Source organism: Typha latifolia, chromosome 13 (genome assembly GCF_019914945.1).
Source record: "Typha latifolia isolate L0001 chromosome 13, TyphaL0001v2, whole genome shotgun sequence".
Classification (NCBI taxonomy): domain Eukaryota; kingdom Viridiplantae; phylum Streptophyta; class Magnoliopsida; order Poales; family Typhaceae; genus Typha; species Typha latifolia.
This window is the reverse complement of record NC_133098.1, coordinates 2383556-2405034: the sequence shown is the minus strand read 5'-3', so window position 1 is coordinate 2405034 and position 21479 is coordinate 2383556. Positions and strand designations below refer to the sequence as shown.

General features: G+C 37.2%; 3 protein-coding genes across 3 annotated transcripts; all 3 read right to left on the bottom strand.

Annotated features, from left to right (window-relative positions):
* Positions 1-154: 154 nt before the first annotated feature.
* LOC140799809 (uncharacterized membrane protein At3g27390) lies at positions 155-4914 on the bottom strand. The gene is made up of 9 exons (XM_073154278.1): positions 4467-4914; positions 4236-4344; positions 3542-3737; positions 3321-3454; positions 2476-2764; positions 2265-2371; positions 1963-2137; positions 1213-1655; positions 155-614 (listed from the first exon to the last, which is right to left on the bottom strand). The coding sequence occupies exons 1-9, from the start codon at positions 4609-4611 to the stop codon at positions 449-451; spliced, it is 1764 nt and encodes a 587-aa protein (XP_073010379.1). The 5' UTR covers positions 4612-4914; the 3' UTR covers positions 155-448.
* A 3092-nt stretch (positions 4915-8006) lies between these two features.
* Positions 8007-14549, bottom strand: LOC140800238 (uncharacterized). The gene is made up of 7 exons (XM_073154914.1): positions 14182-14549; positions 12782-12839; positions 12413-12493; positions 12250-12282; positions 11899-12138; positions 11657-11795; positions 8007-8743 (listed from the first exon to the last, which is right to left on the bottom strand). The coding sequence occupies exons 1-7, from the start codon at positions 14364-14366 to the stop codon at positions 8259-8261; spliced, it is 1221 nt and encodes a 406-aa protein (XP_073011015.1). The 5' UTR covers positions 14367-14549; the 3' UTR covers positions 8007-8258.
* Positions 14550-18920: 4371 nt separating this feature from the next.
* Positions 18921-19986, bottom strand: LOC140800196 (cyclin-dependent kinase inhibitor 3-like). Its single transcript, XM_073154866.1, has 4 exons — positions 19548-19986; positions 19411-19463; positions 19217-19330; positions 18921-19123 (listed from the first exon to the last, which is right to left on the bottom strand). Exons 1-4 carry the CDS (start codon positions 19824-19826, stop codon positions 19054-19056), a joined length of 516 nt encoding a protein of 171 aa, XP_073010967.1. The 5' UTR covers positions 19827-19986; the 3' UTR covers positions 18921-19053.
* Between the last annotated feature and the right edge of the window lie 1493 nt (positions 19987-21479).

The window sequence follows — 21479 nt, the reverse complement described above, 5'->3', positions numbered from 1 at the left end:
GTATGTCAAACTATATCATTTCTGGGTTTTCTTCAGTTAGAATTTCTTTTCTTTTTTATTCTGACCGTCGTTTCCAGCTATTCTTTCCTATCAGTATTTTCTGTTGGACTTGAAAAGCTTAAAAAACAAATGCACTTAGTTCAAGCCAGTGGTCTAAAAATGAACTCAATCTGCTAAGCTATATAGACATAAAGTATAAGGATAATACAAGTTCCTGTACTATGAAACAAACACATTTACAGAACTCAGAATATTAGCACACCTCTACTGCAAGCTAAAAAAATACACTATAAGTTGCATAATGTTTGTGCCTGCAACGTTGCTATTTTCTTCTTCAGCAATTGCCGCTGCCTCTTCCATCAAACTTCACATGCCAAATGCACAAAAGGGTATATCTTGATCAAATATCAACAAATTTAAAAAAAAAGGGAAGAAAATAAAAGGTTCCCTAGACTTCAATTGGGACAATTTCGACTGAAGAGACCGAGCGCATCGACCGCGATCTGTGAGAACCTTCCTTCTCAACACAGTAGGTGATAAGCAACTTCACAACATGCCTGTATCTCCTCCTGTAAGTTGGAAACTTTGAAATGATCCTCATCATGCCAACCAACCTGTTTCAATACAACCAAAATCCTCAAGTGGGTCAGTGGTGTAATTCGGCAGCAACTAAGTAGGGTACCTAGTCAATTGGTATTAACAAAGATTCCATCTTTTAGAGGCATGATTAAAGGTTTCGATGTAAATCTATCAAGGTTGAGAAAAGCACGTCATGAACAATGGGCCGTATCCTATTTATCTTGTGCCCAGTTAATAGACCAGGAAAAGCTTACTGCAAAGCAGGATATCGATGTCAGCTTTTTGAATAATTTGGCGAGTTGATAGAGCACCACGAGTGAGATTGACAGTGTCAAGTAGAATGAATGATAATAAAGGCAACATATTACTTTGAATAGCAAGAGCATAAAGGTCATTTTGCTAAGAACTCTCCAACTTACTCATTAATCTTTTCCAGGAAAGAGATTAAACATCACCTGTTTCACCAAAATAAGTGTGGTATAGCAAATAGTACAGCCGGTGCAGATCAATAAAAAGAAAAACAGTAGCAATGTAACTGCCATTTGCATGGAGGTAGATGAGACTTTTAAAAATAACTCCTAAACTATGCAAAATAGGAACTTAACATGAGCTGAGGATCACAATATCACATACCTTCTGCTAATGGCCTGAATTTGAGCAGCTCTGACAGGATCTTGAGGAATTGCAGGACCATCCCAGACATTTATAGGTGGAATGTTACCCATGGAGAGAAGCAGCCTTTCCAGAAATCTTAGTTCCTCCTCCCTCATGCTTAAGACGTGGATTTGCTCCTTCAAAACCATCACTGGATGGAAAAACCAATCTAACAGCCTATCTTGTGGGCGGTTATGTTGGGTAACCTCAATACCATTACTAAGCAGCAAACCACTTGACCCAGCCTTGATGGAGAAGAGGAGAGAGTGGAGAAAAGCATAACAAGGTAGCCCAACACCAACTGTTTCTTGGCTGCTTCCCTTGGTTCTTAACCACTCGCTTAGATCAACTGCTGTTACAATATTTGAATCTACAAGTTCCTTGCCCCTAATTTCACATGACTTCATTATATTTTCCCATACCTGTTCATAAAATTTGAAAATCATCTAATCAGGTCTCTGTTCTTACTGAATAAAATCCAAAACTATGAGCAATGGAAGAATACATAATAGGAACCCCGAAAAGCCCACCATACAGTAAAAAGTACTTCGAAAAAATATAAGAGCATGTCAACTGATCGTGAGCTTGAGCTGGGTATTCCGACTAAAAGTGCCAAAATGGAGCCCTTTGTTTTTAATGGAAAGACCGTCAACATATAATTTATTCCTCCAAGGGACTAATCCAAAGACAAATTTAAGGGCAAGCTAACAGTATGAGTATAATACCAACCTGTACCATTTTCACTTCTTGTATAGTCTCTCTAACTGAACGTGAAGGAGCTAAGTTAGGCACCAACATGGCAGGTGCTTCTGTTGAAGTAGAAGGGCCCTCAACTCCTTTACCAATGCTGCGTCCTACCGAAAAGTCTGCACTGTGAGATACTTTTTTCTTTCGGTACCGGGGCCTGGTTGGGCAGTAAATAAGCTATCATTAAGTATGAGGAGATAAAATCATACAGGCCATCGCAAGAGCATGGAAGGTTCAAAGTCATTAGATGGAAGCAGAAAGGAAAAGTAAATAAGAACAGTTACTTTGGAATAATAGACCCTTCTCTCAGGTAGAGCCAATCATTAGTGTACTCGTCAAATTCTGAAACCATGGCAACTACAAAAGCAACCCCTCTTTGGAAAGATTTCTCCTGCATTAAACACAACTAGATGAGTTCAAATTAACTTTACAAGCTGCATCAGCATTATAACTCATGAGCATATATAAAGCTACAACATCAGCATAGGTGAAGACCTGATACACTACTACTGATCCATAGAGCCCAACAAAGATGCTTGAGACAATAGCCAGTAAGACACTCCCCACGACAACAAGAGGCCACAGAAGGATTGCAAGACCAGCAATTGGTACACAAGCAGTCTCGAGAAATGGGCCTTCTCGGCTTATAAGATCATGTAGCAACCTTTGCCAGCCTTTGAAAAGCATATACGGACTCTTTATTAGTGCTATAACAGTATAAAGTGGTATATCAACTATTAAGCCCATAATTCCCACAAGAATGCATGCGGGCACATCCAGCAACCTGCAGAAAGAAAATTGAGCAATCAACTTTTGCTACGCAGAGAGGAAAAAATTGATACAGTTGTTCATAGTGAGGAAAATTCCATGCCAGTTAGCAGACAATAATAGAACGCCTAAAATCATAAGCGGCTTCCCTAGATAACTAGAAAGGCTAAAACAGAACAGATCTTTTCTGAACTTGAGTTTGCAAATGAAAATTAAATCATGACGTGATACATAAATGTTTCTAATAGAATTATTCAAGTGAAGTAACAACAGAAGTTCAAAGATATAGAGTTTTTCTTGAGAAGTTCTTCCAAGCATTTCAGCAAAATACTATGTACATAAAAATACTTCTTTTGTCCCTCCCAATGCTAAAATGGAAGAACTTGATCATTTTCTTTGCCAAGAATACAATAGATGAAGTGCTGTTACATGGAAATTTCATATCTATGAAATTACTTTGCTTTTAAAGATGTCCAAAAGAAGTGAAGGTAATAACACAACAACAATGTAAGTTGCCCATTACTCTATGCACTAGCAAAGAAGTTCCTCAAGCAATAAAGAAATAATTGTACCTGATTGAATAAGGCTGATGATCACGGGAGCTTTCACGCAATTCTTTTAGGTAGAGTGGGTATGAATGATAACATATATCTGCAAAGTCTCTAACAACTGTGCAACTCCCTTTAATGGTTCCCCATGTTCCATCCTAGTCATTAGAAAAAAATTCAATTTGTGACGTGCACTACCAAAATTCAATTGCAAAATTTTTTGAAGATCTATAAGGTTTTTTTACCACAATGCAGTGAAAGAACTTCTCTGCTTCACTGTCCTTTCGAAAGGCCTCGAAAGTTGAGATCCAGGGTGTGAAGAAACCATAACCAAGCCCAACTAAGACACTGCCGAATATGCTGAGAGCCAGCCAGATACCAAATAAAATGGGCAGAGCAACAAGTAATGCAAACTTGAGAGCCCAATTGATACATTTAGTCCTAAAACCAAAATAAAAGAGTTAGATAACCATGATTGATAGTCGTCTGGAGTATTCTAACGAAATTTCAGCTCTAGTTAAAAGCTATAAGCATTGAGAATAAGGATGCTAGTGAAAAGCTATAAGCATTGAGAGTAAGGAAAGCCAACAAAAAAGGTAACAACTGAACATAATACAAGAAAGCAAGGAAAGAAAAGAACATAAACAAAGTAAAAGAACAGCTTATTTTATTCCAACTGACAAGTTCTCATCATATCAAAGAATCCCCTCACAATTCACAGTAACCATTACCTAGTTTAATAGGGATGATCAAAATTCCAACTCTTAGAACCACCAATCAAATGTCAAGTAATCTTTCTCTAGACCAATCGGGATCATAAATTTATCCTAAGAAACAGACGGAAAGAAAGCATCTTGCGCTATAACCACCGAAAATGCATTTTCTCCCTAGAAACATAAAAAAGAAGCGAAGAAAGGAAGAAAGCAAGAAAAATCTCACTTGATGAGAGAGTAGACAGTCCACGCCACATGAGCCGGGAAGAGCCCGAGGATAACCCCAACGTTCCCAATGATCAGCAGCGCCGCCGCAATGGGACCCACCAACAAAGCTGCAAACCATCGAACACCAACATAAATTTTCCTCCAAAAGGAAGCAACCTTAATATCAAAGAGCCAAGACCCAACAAAAATCTCATCGAGAACTGACGAATCGAAGCAGAAAAAGAGGAACCTTTGAGTCCTCCAAGCAACAAAGCGGAGCAGAAGGCGAAGACGACATAGACGACTCTAATCGATTGCTTCACGGAATCCAACGGCTCCGCGTAGTTAGTGACCACCCAACGCTTCAAAGAATCCAGCGGCGAAGAAGACGACATCTCGGTCGCAACGAGGAAGAAAGAAACCGAGAACTATACAGGAGGATGAGAAGCAGAGCGAGAAGAAATAGAACGGAGGAGAAGAGCGGAGAAGAAGGGAGAGGGAAAGCAGAGGGAAAGAACTCTGGAGAATAACTAATATTTCTTTATGTATGATATGGGACAAGACAAGACCAAAATTATAGGAAAAAATAACGAGCTTTTCTTCTTCTTTTTTCTTTAGTGTTTTCTTTTGGGCTTCTTGATTTGGATTCAATTGGTCAACTTTTTCTCGTGTTCGTAGAATTAGATGTCTGCTATCATGCCGAGCTGGTCAAAGTGACGGCTAAATGGGCAAGCTTTTCAAGTGGTGTCATGGGCTTCGATGCGGTATAACGGCCGTTATAACGGTTTGTTGATTTGGTCAACTAATAGCGCGGCAATCATTCTTAACCAGAATAGTGGACGGATATTAAAGGTTAAAATGGTAATATAACGGATGTTAGTGGATATAAGTTAAGCTACACTGTTACTATCCGAAGAACTGGAAGTTATTTTTCTTTCTTTTTAAATTCACATCGAACATCCGAAAAGCAAAAGGACTTCATCAACAAAACACTGTGTTTTATCTGGATATTTTATACTCGGTATTTTACTTTTAATGCCTAGATGTATTAATATCGAAAGAGTTATAATATAGACGAGGTTAGATTAATTATACACCAGGTTATCCTCTTAAAATTATAGAGAATTGGATGAGTATTTTAATACTGATCAGATTTCATATGAAAAAGATACGGCAAAAAAATATAACTTGTTGAATATAATCTAAACTAAAAAAAAAAAAAGTGACATAAATAAAATTATAGATAGATAAAATTAAACTTAAATCTAACTATTGGGAAGTAAAATATAATTTAGAGTATTTTTTTGATAAATTTTCTATAAAAAAATACAATTTATCTTTTAGAGATAAATTGCACAAATAAAAGTGCTTTTAGAGATATTACAAAGTTCTAGAATATATCCACACAAAAAAAAGATAGCTTTTTTATTACAAGGAGGAGAGTTGTGTGTTTGACGTATAGTCGCTTGCCGTGTGGACTTCATTCATTCTAAGTACCACGCTGGCATCCCTTGACTTTGACTTCAATCTATCCAGTCAAAAGGATTATATATATATATATATAGGATAAGACGAGTTTACCCCTCTGATTCGATCCAATTCCTGATTCTTAGGTGGCTTTTTTTTAATTATATTAGTATTAATAATACACCGTATGATGACAAATGTACACCTGCTTCGATGAATTGGTGCTTCTTTATTATTCTAAGTAATTAGTTGTCAACTTATTGAGAGTTAGTAGACTAATTATATGCCCCGATGATGGAAAAGTTAGTTGAGGATCTAATTTGCTACAATAATAAAATTATATATCTTGCATGGAGATACTGAGATTATAGAATAAAGGTGAGACCAAATGCATTAGTGAGTATTATAACCATAGCCATGATAAAAAGGAATTTAAATATTTGACTCAATATGAGGAGCAATTATCGTTAGACGTTATTTTAAACATGAGTAGATACAATTATACAAAGGAAGAGGCCGGGCTTTATAGTTTATATTGAGGGTCACATAGCATTCTCAATACATAATTTTAAACAATACAAGGTCTTGACTGAAAAAATAGCATATGAATTTGAAATCAAGGATGCTTCCTGATTCGATTAAAGAATGAGTTTGATAATTGTTACTTAAATTTTTTGTATTAATTATAAGCACGTAGGTTAATTATAGGCTAGACAGCTCGGACCTAAATCAGACGCATATGAAACTCCAATAAAAAATCTATTAAATATTTTTTTAAGAAATAAAAGAATTTACTAAATATTACACTTCGACCTCGTTTATTTTAGAAACAATGACTATTCTTAAACATATATTTCTCTTTATTATTTTTAAAATGAGGAATAAAAATTTAATTAAAAAAAATAATGGTATAATAATTATCTTTGATGTGATATATTTTTTTATGAAATTAGCATGAATGTTTTTTGATTTGATATAAAATAGATTGATGTGATAAATATTAAGAATAAATTAGTAATTGAGTTATTGTTTGGTATAAAATATAATTTTGATGAATCATATTTATATTTTAAATTTTAATAATTATGATAGTTAGCTAAAATTTTAAAATAAGAAGAAAAAAAAAGTTATTTATAAAATAAACGAGGGCTTAATGTGTATGTAAGAATCAAACTTATGACTTATATTATGCATTGAATATGGCTCAACCACTGGACAACGAGAATAAGGAAAGAAACAGTTTATGTGAAGAAGTTGAAGGAAACGTTGCAACTGCAAAGCTTTCCACCTTAATTGAAGAGCAACGCTAATGGTCCTTATAATTTATATGAAGTTGATTGGGATTGGTAGACATAATTACTAATTAGGTTGTTCTTATTATAAACAAATTAAGAACATTATAATATTTCTCAAGTTTACCTTCATCTAAAGTACTTGCTGTATTCATTCCCGTGAAAGCAAAAGAAGAAGTTTGCAAATTTGCGAGCAGTACTTTAGATAAGATTAGAATACATATCAGCAATATCGACCGATGGACATTCTAGAAAGACGGCAAAGAAGTCATTTGTCAACACCGTGGAAAGAAATCCATCAGCTATGATGGAGATATTTTGGTACACAAGCAAGCTATTTAGGAGTATGGAACAATAAAAAGATGAGTTGCAATTATGATTAGTGACAGCAATCGAACACCACCTGCCTTCCAATTTGGCCATAAATACTTATCAAATGAGATTTTACTTTCATATATATATATATATATATATATATATATATATATATATATATATATATATAGTAGCAGTTTGTAGATCATAGCTTTCTTTATGCTTGGAATGCGCTGTGCAAAAACTAATTTGATGTAGAAATACATCTGCAAGAGCTTAATGATATGATATAATCGACATCATTAATGTGTCCATCATGCATCAACCACTTCATCTGCCGCACTGAGATTGACGAAGAATTAGTGTAGGAGAAAGCAAATTGACGAGATGGTAGACTTCACAAGTGAATTCTATGTACAATTACTTAGATCGACAGATTTCATCTAGTAATAGTTCAAGCACCTTCAGTGACTCCTTATCAGAAGAAGGTTACGAGGAAATTAGGCCGCTTTTGGATTTAGAATAACTCTCAAACTAGATGATCATTATTTACATTTGAATAAACCAGTTAATATGGTGTTTAGTTATAAACTAGTATGATAGAATAATAATTGCACTTGATGTGATGTGAAAAAATGAAAGAGAAAGAGAGAAAAGAATAGGTATTACTTAACTAGTTTTGAGATAACCTGTTGTTCAAATATTAAGCCCGCATAGTCCTCACTATACTAAGTTTAACTTTATGCTTATTCTAAATCCAAAATGTCCATCTTAGAATAATATTCTTACAAGAGGTTCTATAACAAGTAATACTTTGTACATTTTATACATTTCATCAAAGAGAAAGGTTAGCACAGTATATAGCATATTTGCATCCCTCAGCTGACATAGAAGAACCGACTCAGTTATCCCAGAACTCTTCCTATTCCCTCCCAACATTTACAAGATTCCCAGATCACTGCAAGCTTCTATAGTCTAGAACGGCGTAGGAATTTAATTGGATTGAACGGGCCACGATGTCGAGCAGAGGCAAATGTCTGCCGGGCATTCAAGGCCATTGCAGGCTTAATGTCCCAACCTTCTACATTCTTTGGGACACAAACATCATACAGAATTTGGGCCAGAACACCTTGCGGATTAATGCTTGGTAGATGGAACAGTTCCCCCTTCTGCTCATCGAGCAACGGAGCTGGTTCTTTAGTTCCATTATGTTCAGCTGAGCTCGGTAAGAAGAAATGGTCACTTGGGCCATTTGCTATCCTTCTTAAGCTCTCATTGGAGCTTGCAGCTGCTTCATGAAGATTGCAGACCGACTCTGATATCTTGTAGCAGGCACGCATTCTGCTGGCTGTCTCACCATTTAGTCGCCTTCTCCTGAAGTAGGTTATGACAGCTTTGTCCAGCAGCTCAGTTAGAGTATTACTGTACTCAGCTTGGTGAGACTTGTAATGGCCTGCAGATTGTCAACAAATGCAAACATTCAATGAAATAATACAGACAATTGAAGTGTGGAATGAGTTGACAAACAGTTAGCAACAGGAGGAAGCTTCATCTAAGCCACAAAATCAATTGGTGCAGTTTATACCTTAATATAATCAGAGCAATTATATGAGTGAACCAGAAACCTTGTGGAGTTCCATGTAAAGCTATATAACTTGGAACATCTCATGGCTTACAGCATACCAATCTCTACAACAATCAATGGCTTGTTGGTATAATTTGTATTATCATATTTAATGTCATTGTTTCTTATTATGTTCTTTTTTTTCTGTTCTTTCTATTTTTTTCCTCTCAGAACTGTGACGACACTGAAATAATGGACAACACGCCACAGTTTGGTTAGCACCACCATTAGACCACTAACCCTTTCAAAGTTTAAAACAATTTATTGCTGTTACAACAGAAATCCAGTATTTGTAAACTGCAGCCTATAGTGAAATATATTCTAGTAATGACGTACGACTGCTCTCTGCTCTAAAGGAAATGTTTTCTATATGAACAACAATTATAGAGAATTAGTTTGATTAAATGATCATAACATATGACTTATCTATTTAAGAGAATAGAAAACACTAAATCAGCAAAATACAGATATATTTACATCAAACAGTATTGGTGCTAAATTGCTAAATGCTAATGCATGTACAAGATAGTAAGATACCATGCAAGCTTATGTCAATACCACTTATCTCTGGAAATGTGAATCTGATAGCCTTTATATACTAGCAAAAATGTTATCCATCATTTCAAGACTATCAATGTCTTTCCTGATCATTTCAATCTAATTACTCTCCTCTCATCAACCTTTTGGTACAAACCAAATCAGGCCTTTCCAGATCTGGTCTAGACATACCCATAGCATCACAATAAGTATGTGCCAGTATAAACATTCTTTGCAACCTTGTTTCTGATTTTCTCCTCCAAGATCTACCAATTTCACCATATGCTTCTCTATGTTTTCAGCTGAACAGTTCATCTCTTTAGGTGTAATTAACAATATAGGCTGATTTATCTACACATTGCAATTATTTTCTTTAACCATGAAAATGTACAGTGGATTAAGAGAACTCCACTGATCCCCCATTTTCTATATATTTCCTCGATTGGATTAATTATATTTGGCCCCCTCAATCATCACTCCATATCATTTTCACCCCTAAATGAACATATACACCCCCTGATTTATCTAATTGTATCACTTAGCCCCCTCCTTTAGAAATTATGTTAGAAAAAATATTAAAAGTTTCTCTTCCCTCTTTTTGTTAGAAGTGGATTTTAAAGGAATTATAGAAGATTAGTTTAGAGTATGATATTTGGAGAAATTCTCGTAGAGACAACTAAAAGAGAAGATAAAAGGATATAGAAGGAAGATAAGGGCATTTTTAATCATCTATTAAGTGAGTCAAAATTTTTAAAATTATTTCTATCGAAATATCTAATGAAATACTAACAGATGGGATTTAATGATACATTTAAATAATTTAGAGGGTGTCTGTCCTTTTTCTTTTTGAGGGGTTGAAAGTGAAAAAGAATGACAGCTAAGGGAGTCATGATGTAATTAACCCTTCTCGATTTTATTAGTTCCACAAAAGTATAACATTATACATTTATTGTTTTCTATTCACTCCATTGATACAGGATCCTTTCATTCATTCATTGGTTCAATAGAGCACAGCATATTATTATTACACAAATCATGGCAATTGACATTAACATTGCCTGCAACCCCAATGTAATTAGCTAATCTCATCAAATAACATATAAAATGACTCCGATATATGCAACATGCAACCATAGATTTGTCCTTACTTTATGTCTGTCTGTGACAAAGAGATGTCTATCTTGCAACAATTATGGCTACTTCTCTTTGCTTGCTAATGCTCATCTTAAACATAAACTTAGTTACAACCAATTTCCCACTTAGGCCCTGTTTTGATATAATATATATTTTTTCCATGGAGTTTTGGTACCAACATAATAGGATGGTGTATGTCTCACTATTATGGAGACACAAGTACTGTGGAGTTTTCAAACCACATGTTTGGATGAGCTTTAAAAACTGTAGTGAATTTTTCCCCAACAGTTCAAAAAAGATAAAACAAGATAGTTCTTTTTTCCTTTTCTTTGTTGGGAAGATTATAATCCCATAACACCCCAACTTTTCTCATATGGTCGGGTGGTGCTTATTCCTTTCATCTGGATCATTATGTTCCTCTTCTGACATTCCCCCGTGGTAACAACTGGCGTCATAGGGACCCTTGATCCCACCCAGCTGCCGGGTTTTTGGAGGGATCGACGCCAGAGTCTGTCGCAAGAGAGAAATAGAAAAGGAGATAGGGGGAAGGAGAAAGAAATATAGAGCATAAAAGAGATGGAAAAAAGAAGAGCCCGACAATCTTAGTTTTAGAAAAATACAGAGCTCTAATTGGACCCTTTTTTACTCAGGTAATGCTAAACTTTGGTCTAATACTATGGTATTATTTAACCACAAGAGGTGCTGTCAAACAATTTCTATGTATAATTTTACCATGGAGTCCACAATTCTACAGAATCACTTAAATACAGCAGTACTCTAGGTATCCAAACAGGGCCTTAATAATTTTATGTTACTATTTACTAGATATCTCTTTTAAGCTGATCTAACCTAAGAGCACCTAAATATCCACCTAGCAAAATTTCCTAGTTAAATTAAGATTGCTTCACAAATTGAGTACATTGAACATAATACGAATTAGAAAAGAAGTGTTAAAAAGGAGAATTGATAGGAAGTGCTTATTCTTAAGCATGTGCTGCAACAGCACAATACGAAAGCGGCGGTAAAATAAAACCACCTCAGACTGCAAGTCAAGATTGTTCAAGGGCGTACCTACATGAGGGGAACTGCTCCACTTTACTAGTTTAACATCACCGCCAAGGTCTAGTAGACGCTGGGCAAAACAGCACACAGTTCTGCAGGGAGCTAAATCATCATCTTCCGAACAGAATATAAGAGTAGGACCTATGCCCTGCAAAAGTCATAAGAGTGCACAAATTGAGTGGCAAACAGTAGTAAGAAACCCTTTAGTCAGTCCAAGTTGTAACTGTATAAAGGAAGAGAGAGAGCCTTACAACTGATGAATATAGTGTCTGCCAGTACTCAGCACGTTGTGCTTCAAGTCTGTTTAGAAAGAGAGTGTCCAAACCAGATGCAAGGGCTTTTGCAGTCCATGATAGTACCTTTGGTGGTTGAGATGTCTTTGGAACAGCAGGATGAAAGAGAAATTGAGTGCCCACATCACTTGTAAAGTCCACTGGACCAGAATCGTAAATTTGTGCACAGATACAGTCTCTTACTAGCTGATGCTCATACTTCACCAGGGAAAACAGAAGTATGTAACCAGTACGCAATTAGGAGAAAGAAAGAAACTTGAATTTCATGCAAAGTAAGAAGGAAGTGCAACTAAAAGAATATAAGCGTACCTGACCAACTTCTCCAAATTTTCCATCAAGTAACTGCAAAAGCCAGATGATAAATCAATCACCGAAGTTTCTAGAAATATTTAACCAACCAATCTTTAATTGGAAAACAGAAGGAGAATTACAACACGTTGTGAAACAATGTAGTTAGCTCAGATGTACACACCTGAATAACCTTGTACAGGCATCCTTTTGATCCCCCCGAAAAGGTAGCAAGCACGACTGGCAATGGCCTGATCTTTAATTCCTGAAACACCAACAATCCAGACATAGATCAAGTCATTGACAGAATTCAACTGATCAACTTTTCATGGAGCTAAATGGATAAAGGTTTCACAAGCACCAAGATGGACCGATGGGAACCGGTTAGCTGCTATACCAATTGCAATACTGCAGCTAATGTGGATACTTGGCAAACCCATTTAATACTGTACGTCAGTATCCTTGGTGAGAGGAATTTGTTATATTTGGTCCAGCAAATTCACTAGAGAACGTAACTTATAAGATGTCAACTGCACAGGGACAATAAACTGACCTTAACAAGCTCACTAAGAACACCACAGGCTAGTGATGCCGCCTTCTCAGGGAAAAATCTGCAAAGAGAATTAGTCATTCCTAAACATTCTGTGACATGTTAAATGATATAAAGTACATACAAGAAATATTCCCCACAAAAATGAAGAAAGTGAGATAAATATTTTGCAAATGTTACAAACTATTAGTTAAAGTGCAATAACTCCCTTGCTCAAAAAGGTCTTAATTTCAGACTAATGGAATACTAAACTCTTCACTAATCATCGAATCGAACCTCAATGATGCAATAAGTCATCGATAGCTATTAACTACTCTGCAGAGATTTCAAATAAGGATAGAGATACCTTTTCAAGTCAAAGAAGCTTCATCAACTAAGAAAATTCCTCACAGGAACAAGTATAGACTGCCATAACCACCACTGTTTGAAATGTCGAAGAATTATCAGCTAGTAAGTCGAGGTGCAATATCCTGTCAAATCTGACAATTCGCTCAAAATACTGGCATAGGATGGAGTTTTTTTCATAAATGAGTCATGGGTAAGCCAAAGTCAGGAATGAGTTAGCTTTGGGTCCTCCAATCTTTCCCTAAACAAAATAAACCTTAATGTACAAATTAAATAGTAATGACTAAGAAGACATATAGTTGGTTTAAGGAAAAAGTGAAAGGAAGTGCCCCAAACCTACACCATCCCTTCTAGTTACCTGTTTTACTAGATTCTAAACCCACAGAATCCGAGGCAGAAATCATATTTAGTTCGGTTCTTTAAATTTTGTTTCGATAATCCATTGTTCCAAAAATATATTGTCATTCCAATTCTACTCGTAAGAAAACTCACATCTTCTGTCCTGCTAAGGGCCTCTATGCCTCCTCCCTCTCTTTTCCCCACAACAGAAAACCTAACCAAACATTCTTATACTTTCAATCCATTGAAGTCCTAAAAAGGTCGTACTATAACGACGCCAAATAAGTTCCTAGATTAGCATAACTGGAGTTAAACAGAACAACTGTTTCACACAACAAAGAAAAAACTTATAAAAGACAACCCAAATACAGGAGCCATGGTCAATCTAAAACAATTGGAAAAGCAGAAGTAACCCCATGGACAGTTCTCATCAATTGTTTGTTTCAGCTAGTGTAATTTTTAAAATTCAACAGAGAGGAAAAATTCCAAAGCTAACGACTCAGAACTACCATTATCCTGCTGAAGTTTGCAGCTTTATCACTCAACAATCAAAACAAGGCAGATTCCGCACCAAGCTAACCCTTTTACTTCCTCAAGAGATCAAATATCAAACACCAATCAAAATTCCCAAACACAAATTCAGAAATTTCCAATAAGCCGCGACTAGAAAAGCATCAGAGCAAGCAAAATCAAATCAATAAGACAAAACTAAAACTCACAGGTTGAGGAAATCGGCATGGCAGATCAGACACCGCCATCCGAGGGACCAGTAGAGATCTATGTACGGCCTCATATGCCTCTCCTCGCTCCACAGCCATGCGAACACCACTATGATCCCCTTCACCTCCCTCCTCCCTAAACCCTCCGTCCTCCCCCAATAGAACCGCCCTCCATTACCCCACATTCCGGGGAGCTCACGGAACCTATCTCGATCACCAAACGCTAATTCCCAACCCTGGAAACCCTAATCTCGCCTAACTTGTGGGGGAATTGGTGAAGAAGAAGAAGGTGGAACAAATGGATATCCCGCACCGGCGCAGGATAAGGATTGGCGGGTTCGAATTGGGCCAGTGGAGTGGATATGGACGAATGACCAGCGTACGTTAGCCACAATTAAGGAAGGCGTAGGTTAGTTTAAATTATATTTGCTATCTATAAAATTATTATTATTATTATTATTATATACGACCATCACTGCTAATAGGGGGTCTAATCACCTTTGATTAGTTTTTCTTCTGGAAGAAATTAAGATATACTAAACTTATAGCTAAGTTACTTAGGAGAATTAATTCATATTTCAAACTTAGATATTGAAACGGTATTATTTATATATCTACCTTAATGATTAGCTTATAAATTATCTATCAATTTAAAAAATAAAAATTAGTATAATAGTAACAAGATGAAGCTTAAGTAATAAGTTGGCTTAAATTTTGCTGACTTAAAAGAGTATATAATTATAATAAAAAAAGGGAAGGGGAGTTCAATTAATATACAGTTATCTTCGTAGAATTATTGCGTGGTAGCTGCTGCAATGGAACGGCGACCAGATAGGAGGGAGCGTATATGATTCTTATCCTCTTTATTTTCCATGTTTGAAATGGACAAACTTTAATAAATACTTTTGAATTTGTGAAAGAATAGTACCACGATAAATTAATACCCAATATATTTTACTTTTAGTGTTATCCGCACTATCGTTTGGATATTATACCCATCAACAATTTTATTTTACCTTCGATCGTAGGCTCCCAGGCCCTGGCAAAATCTCTAGGGTTTGGATTGGCCTATCCTCTAGCCATATATGTTTTCATCTCCTCTCTCTCCTCTCCTATGCTCTCTCTTATTCTTCTCTCTCCCTCCTCTCTCTCTCTCTCTCTAATATACCTTCTTTCGGCAACGATGATGATTTTGACGAGAGGGTGGGAGGCCCGTCGAAGATTTGAGGAGAGAAAGCCGTGGCAAAGGCGAGATGCCCACCGGAGGAGATCAAATCTTTGGATTTCGAAGAGGGTGATAGGGCCCGTCAGAAATATGAGGAAAAAATGGAGATGGTGGAGGTTAGATCTTACCAAGGGCAGCGAGAGGGAGGACAAGAGGAGATCAATGGGCTTTGGGATTTCAAAGAAGGTGGGAGGCGGCCGACGGGAATGATGATGCGGGAATGATGATGCGAGGACGTGAGGATGTAAGGAGTAGGATTATAACTTAGAGTTTAATATTTATATAGTATTGGATTGGCGGTTTGACTCCATTTGATCCAACCCAACTCGTACATTTAAATGGGTCAAACAAGTCAATGGTATAAACTCAAATACGATCCAATTATTAATCAAGTTAGGTGGTTGATTCGTTTACGATCCAAATTCGATTAGATTAAATTCAAACTCAATTATTATTTTTAAATGTATTACCTTGCATATTATTTTTTAACAATTATATTATCTTAATATTTTATCATTCTTAACTGAGAGTAATGTATGTATGTGTGTGTATATATATATATAAAGATATTGATGTTTTTTTATAATTAACTTGATAAAAGTTTAATTAAATTTTATCAAAAATTTAAATTTTTAAATAAATAATTAGATTTAAAAAATGTGCTGGGTATTTTCTCATTCCCTCTCTTTTTATTAGTGAATTTTGTTAAGAAGACCAATTTAGAGTTTGATATTTAAAGAAATTAATGTAGAGCCGCTAAAGCAGAAGATGGAAGGAAAACATGGGATTATTGTCTATCTATTAAGTTAATCAAAATTTTAACATTATTTCCATCAGAATTTCTAATTTATGGTGAAAGATTAACCGGGAGGAAGCTTAGTGATATATTTAAATAATCTAGGGGGTTTATGTTTTTTCTTCTTCTTGATTAAGTGAAAGAAATACATAGCAATTGTTTATGAGGGTCAAGATGCTATTAGCTCATAGATTAACAAGAAATATATTCTCTAATATTATAAAAACAATATGATTCATAGTAGAGAGTACAACAGACAACAATAACTACGAAGCAGTGGAGAGAGCATAAGAAGCATTAGAAAAATTGGCATGCCACTTGTGATGGACTACATGATCGATCTCAGGAGTGCCTCATTAATGTGTGCATGAACTTTGTTGGGCTAATTTTTTAAAGAAAATTTGCAAGTTGATTAAGTTAATCATAGATGATGAACACGTCTAGGGCATGTTTATATATATATATATATATATGTCACCCGTAACATATCTTTCTTCTGTTTTAATATTCTCTGTAAATCTTGACTGTGGTATTATTTAACTAAGGTTATTATTATTATTATTATTATTATTATTATTACAAGAAGGCCAAAGAAGGTTTGAAAATATTAGAAGGATCCTTTTAGGTCAGGTGCCAAAGATTCACAGGATATCAACTCTCTAATATTCGTAAAACTAATAAAATTTCAATATATTTATTATCTAAAATTTGATTAATATTATTATAAATATATTTAAATATTTGTCAATTTTTTTATAATTTATTTTTAATAAAAATTTTGAAATTCAAACTCTGATTTAATTACGATAGAAAAAGTATTTATTGCACTTTAGTTTGGACCAAAGTGTTAAATATTTAAGTTGAAAGTATGTTAGGTTTTATAAAATTAAATCAAATGACAGAAGATAAAGTGTAATTTCTCGGACTAATAAATAATAACTACTATAGATCCCATTGATCTACTAACAACAGATATCTAGACACAATTATTGGGTTAGTATTTTAAAAACCGTGATTGATTAGGTAATTAGGTCGTACTATTTTTCATAATTTATGAGTCGATAGGGACAAGAAGTAGTCCTTCCTAATATATTTGACACGTTTAGACAATACCATCCACTAGTGAACTTGGATATGGGTTAATTTTCACAACCCTTCAAATGAGAATAGAGTTGTTCTTGTTCTTCTCTGCGAAATTAACTTCGTTCAGGTGCAGATGTTATAGTTTTCTTCTCATTGTGCATTCTCAATTCATCTAAATCCTCCCCTCTTCAATGAGACCATAAATTGCTCCGCAATTTATTCATAATTTAAATTTACGGTGGTAAAACTAAGAAAACCTCGCAACTCACTCTGGTCGATTGATATTGTCTGCCTAAATTTTTTCTCAAAAAGAAAAAATAAAAGTTGCCATAAATCACGCTAAGTAGTACTGATTTAATGGGCGTTGCGTTAACCTTTGAATTTCTCTGGTCATTAATCCAAAACTTCCAACGATGGAAGGCATCGAGTTGACTTTGCTGGAGAATTCTTATTGCTGCTTGCATGCACGACAACCACAACAATATTTGTAAAGTTCTACTTGTCTAAACAGTTGACTTCCCGGAACTTACTGTAGTTGGCGAATTCAGAGTCCATTGCAACATGTCGGATTCTTACGCCATGAAGTCGATCAGGAAAGAACAAATAGATCTAATATTCTAAATAGAAAAGTCGGCAGGGATCCTGTTTAGTTATCCTTTTGTGTTAATTTACTACAGATAATTAATTAACCACTATTTTGCTCTCTTTTTTTCCTTGTCTATCTTGGAATGCAATAATTATGCATAATTAGGATTTGAATCGAGAAAGTGTTTGGATGACAAAAATGTCCCTTGTTACACAACTTAAGCCAATTAATTACCTTCTAGTTTTCCTTAATTTCTTTCACTAGCAGCTAAATATTGTGGAATCATAGAAAGAGCCAGTAGGAAACGATGGATAATTTTTCCAAGGAGGAAAAAAAGTCAATGGTGCGAGGCCCCACTGACGTACGAATCAATAACAGATCTTTCTTTTTATCTGCCCACTTTTCGAAAAAGTTGAATGCTTTACTCCTCGTATGCAACTAGCCATCGAGTCATGGAATTCTATAGTCGTCTAGGATCAAACAAAGCTTTTCTTTCTCTTTTCTTTTTCTTTCCACCTTCTCCCATGAACAAGTAAAAGGTGGACGAAAACCTCTACTCCTCGATGAGCCCTGGATCTCAACTAGACATTATAGAATATTCTAAACACCTCCATCCCCAAATCCCAACATAGCAAGTTAGCAACATTCCTTCTTTTCCACCCCCCAAGAGGCCAATACCAAAGCGTTTAATCTCGCGCCATGTGCACCAGATCCGAAGCTATCCTGAAATTGGAATCGCTAACAATTAAAATATTTCTTTTCGTAAAAGAGCGTGGGATTGGATTGCTGGGGGCTCCGCTCACCACGTGCAGCTCTCCTCTTTCCACGGCACGCCCGCCGTTCGCCCGGGATCGGATCACCGCCACGTGTCGGCCCCCCCCTTGGCCCTCGTTCCCTCCGCCACCCACGCGCCTCGCCGTTGGATCGCGAACGGACGGACGGATGGGAGGAGTGGGGGATTAATTCTCCGCATAATTTGTGGATTAAATCGCGGAATAATAGCTTTACGGACAAAGAGGCGAAGAAGGGAAGGAGGAGAGCAAAGGCGGTGGTTAACTTACAGCCGCTGCTGTACATTAATTCCGTCCAAAATGAACCCAAGATATTTTTTGAAAAAAAAAGGACAGGAAATTAAAAGAAATAAAAGTAAAAGTTTAATTCCTATTTTTTTTCTTTTCTTCTTCAGCAGCCTAAACGGACCCACTCGAACCGGCCGCCGAACGGAACGTCGTTGACGATGTCATAGTTATACCTGCGAGACGAAGCTCACGTTAAGGTGCCTGCTGCTAAAGTACGCGGTAGGGGAAGAGGTGTAAGATAGGAGAGCTACTCTACTAGTGCTTACTTCTTAGCGAATCGCTCCACTTCGGCTCTCTCCGCATCGGCGAAGAACTCCTCGATCTCCGCATCCGAAGGCATCTTCTCGCCTCTTGGCTCACTCGAGGGAGTCGTCTCTCTCCTGAAACAACTCATTTTGATTCAAATTCGAATCAACATAATCATGAATAATTCAAGGAAATGGATGGAGGATAACCATACCTTTCTCGCCTGCTCTCGGAAAAGCTCACTGAGCTTACCAGGTCGTCGCAATCCTACGAGACATCAAAGGAAACGGGGATCTCAGCAAAGAAAAGAGGAGGAGGTCGAATTCTGCTCGGAATTAGGGTTTCGCTCACCTCCGGATCAGCGGATCGGAGAGCCACGACCTCGCCGGAGGTGTTGCTCGAGCACCTCGAGATCTGGCAGCTGGACTCAGTGCTCCGCCGCCTTTTTCTGCTGGAATTGGCTGCCGTTCTCGTTATCCGCCGTGCCATGACGAGCCTCCTGCTCCGGAGCTGGAGATAGTCCTCCGCCAGCACCTCCGCCACCTTCCTCCTCTTCGCCGCCGTGGCGCGTGACCTCGTCATGACTCCCAATTCTCCGGCTCCTCTACACTTTCTTGTGTACTTTCCCATCCCTCTCTCTCTCTTTCCTCTCTTCTCTCTTCCCTCTCGGACGAATGGAAAGAAAAGGGAGAGGGAAGTAATAGTCCGTATGGACGGTCACGATTCGTTGTCTCGCTTCTTAAAGCGGTTACCTTTCCCGTTATGACGGCGAGGCGTCGACCATAACGGCGCCGTCAAGCGGATCTGGCCGTTGGGATTTGTAGGGGGAGTGGGGAGTGCAACGTGGCGCCGGTCGCAGCCGGTGAACCAACCGGTCTAACCGGTAAAATATTCGAACGGTGGAGTCGTGCGGCGAGATGGCGACCGGGTGTTGCGGGTGAGAGTAGGGTTAGTTATATCAGGAGCCCGTTCGGTGGGGAGCTGGTCCGTGGCGTAATAATTGTGCCCGGACAAAAATTACCGAAATGGGTCTCACATACCCACTTAACAACAGGACTGACACTAACTGTATTGGATTCCTTTTCCCCGAGACGGAGTGGGCGACACGTATTCATCTCAGAGGAAGAGTTAGTGGAGGTAGCTGTGGACCATTTCAAGTGGGGTCCGTTACGTGGGCCCAGATATTCTACACCGTCTGATTTGGATCAAACGGCGGAGATCAGATTTAAAATGGCAACAGAAAAACAATTAAATGAGCGTAGTAAGTATACATGCAGAACGAAACGTAGAAGACAACGTATATAAAAGCTCACCATGTACAAGTGGATTAGTTGAGTTACAGAGAACGTGACAAAGTTTGCATAAAAGGAGTAGATGCAACAAACTTTAGCTAGGGAAAAAAAATAAAAGAAGAAGAAGATTACTATCCGTAACTTGGACAAAGAGGTTATGGTAGGTCGGTGATGGAATCATCTAATATGCATGGATAACATTAATGGATAGTGTGCACGTGAGTTACGCTCGAGGAACAATTCCGGTGGCAGACGGAACCTTCAGTAGTAGCCAAGCTGATCGTTTACAGCCTCGTCTGCAGGAAAAGCTGCATACCGGAAACTTGGCAGCTCCTGGTTGCCTGCCAAATAGCCGTGAAAATGGATCAGATAATATATTATCCTGTTTGGTTACCGATATATATTAAGTGAGTCTAAGTAGAAGATATACACAGAGAGTTAGGACAACAGACTCTTATAATTTACAACCTCTGCCTATCTATCAATCTTAAAACCGTTGTTAACTTTATAAACATAAAACACCACCACTGCAGCAAGGTTTCTTAGAAAGGTTGGATTAAATGTTAATATATAATTAGTTCACGAGCTTATAATTTATTTATATATATATATAACAACTGATGTGGTCCTCGGAAAAAAAAAATTTCAATGAGTCCAAAAATCAATCCAGAAAATTTTCCTACGGACCCCCAAAATCCGGGGACCACTCATAAAAATAAATAGAATCTAAGGATCACAACAACCAAGGCGCCGTGAAACTTATGCCCCAGAATGGACCCCTCCCCATGGCCACGGCCACGGCCACATCGCCCGGGCTCATAGGCTATGTACGCCTCCCACAAATAGAAAGAGACTAATCTGACTCATTTCGTACTAGTGGAGAAGCACCAAAGATTCAAACTCCTTCGTGATCTACTCGGAAGCAGGCAAAGTGAAAGCATGCAGCCAAGTAATTGGAAGGTTCGTAGGTAGAAACGAGCGAAAGAAATGT

Coding starts and splice junctions, on each gene's coding strand:
- LOC140799809 (XM_073154278.1), bottom strand. CDS start 4,611: ATGTCGTCTTCTTCGCCGCTGGATTCTTTGAAGCGTTGGGTGGTCACT. Junction 4,345..4,466: donor GTTGCTTGGAGGACTCAAAG/GTTCCTCTTTTT, acceptor GATGGTTTGCAG/CTTTGTTGGTGGGTCCCATT. Junction 3,738..4,235: donor ACTGTCTACTCTCTCATCAA/GTGAGATTTTTC, acceptor TTTTGGTTTTAG/GACTAAATGTATCAATTGGG.
- LOC140800238 (XM_073154914.1), bottom strand. CDS start 14,366: ATGTGGGGTAATGGAGGGCGGTTCTATTGGGGGAGGACGGAGGGTTTA. Junction 12,840..14,181: donor CATGCCGATTTCCTCAACCT/GTGAGTTTTAGT, acceptor TTCTCTTTGCAG/ATTTTTCCCTGAGAAGGCGG. Junction 11,796..11,898: donor AGACACTATATTCATCAGTT/GTAAGGCTCTCT, acceptor TGACTTTTGCAG/GGCATAGGTCCTACTCTTAT.
- LOC140800196 (XM_073154866.1), bottom strand. CDS start 19,826: ATGGGAAAGTACACAAGAAAGTGTAGAGGAGCCGGAGAATTGGGAGTC. Junction 19,464..19,547: donor TCCGATCCGCTGATCCGGAG/GTGAGCGAAACC, acceptor GATGTCTCGTAG/GATTGCGACGACCTGGTAAG. Junction 19,331..19,410: donor TCCGAGAGCAGGCGAGAAAG/GTATGGTTATCC, acceptor GAGTTGTTTCAG/GAGAGAGACGACTCCCTCGA.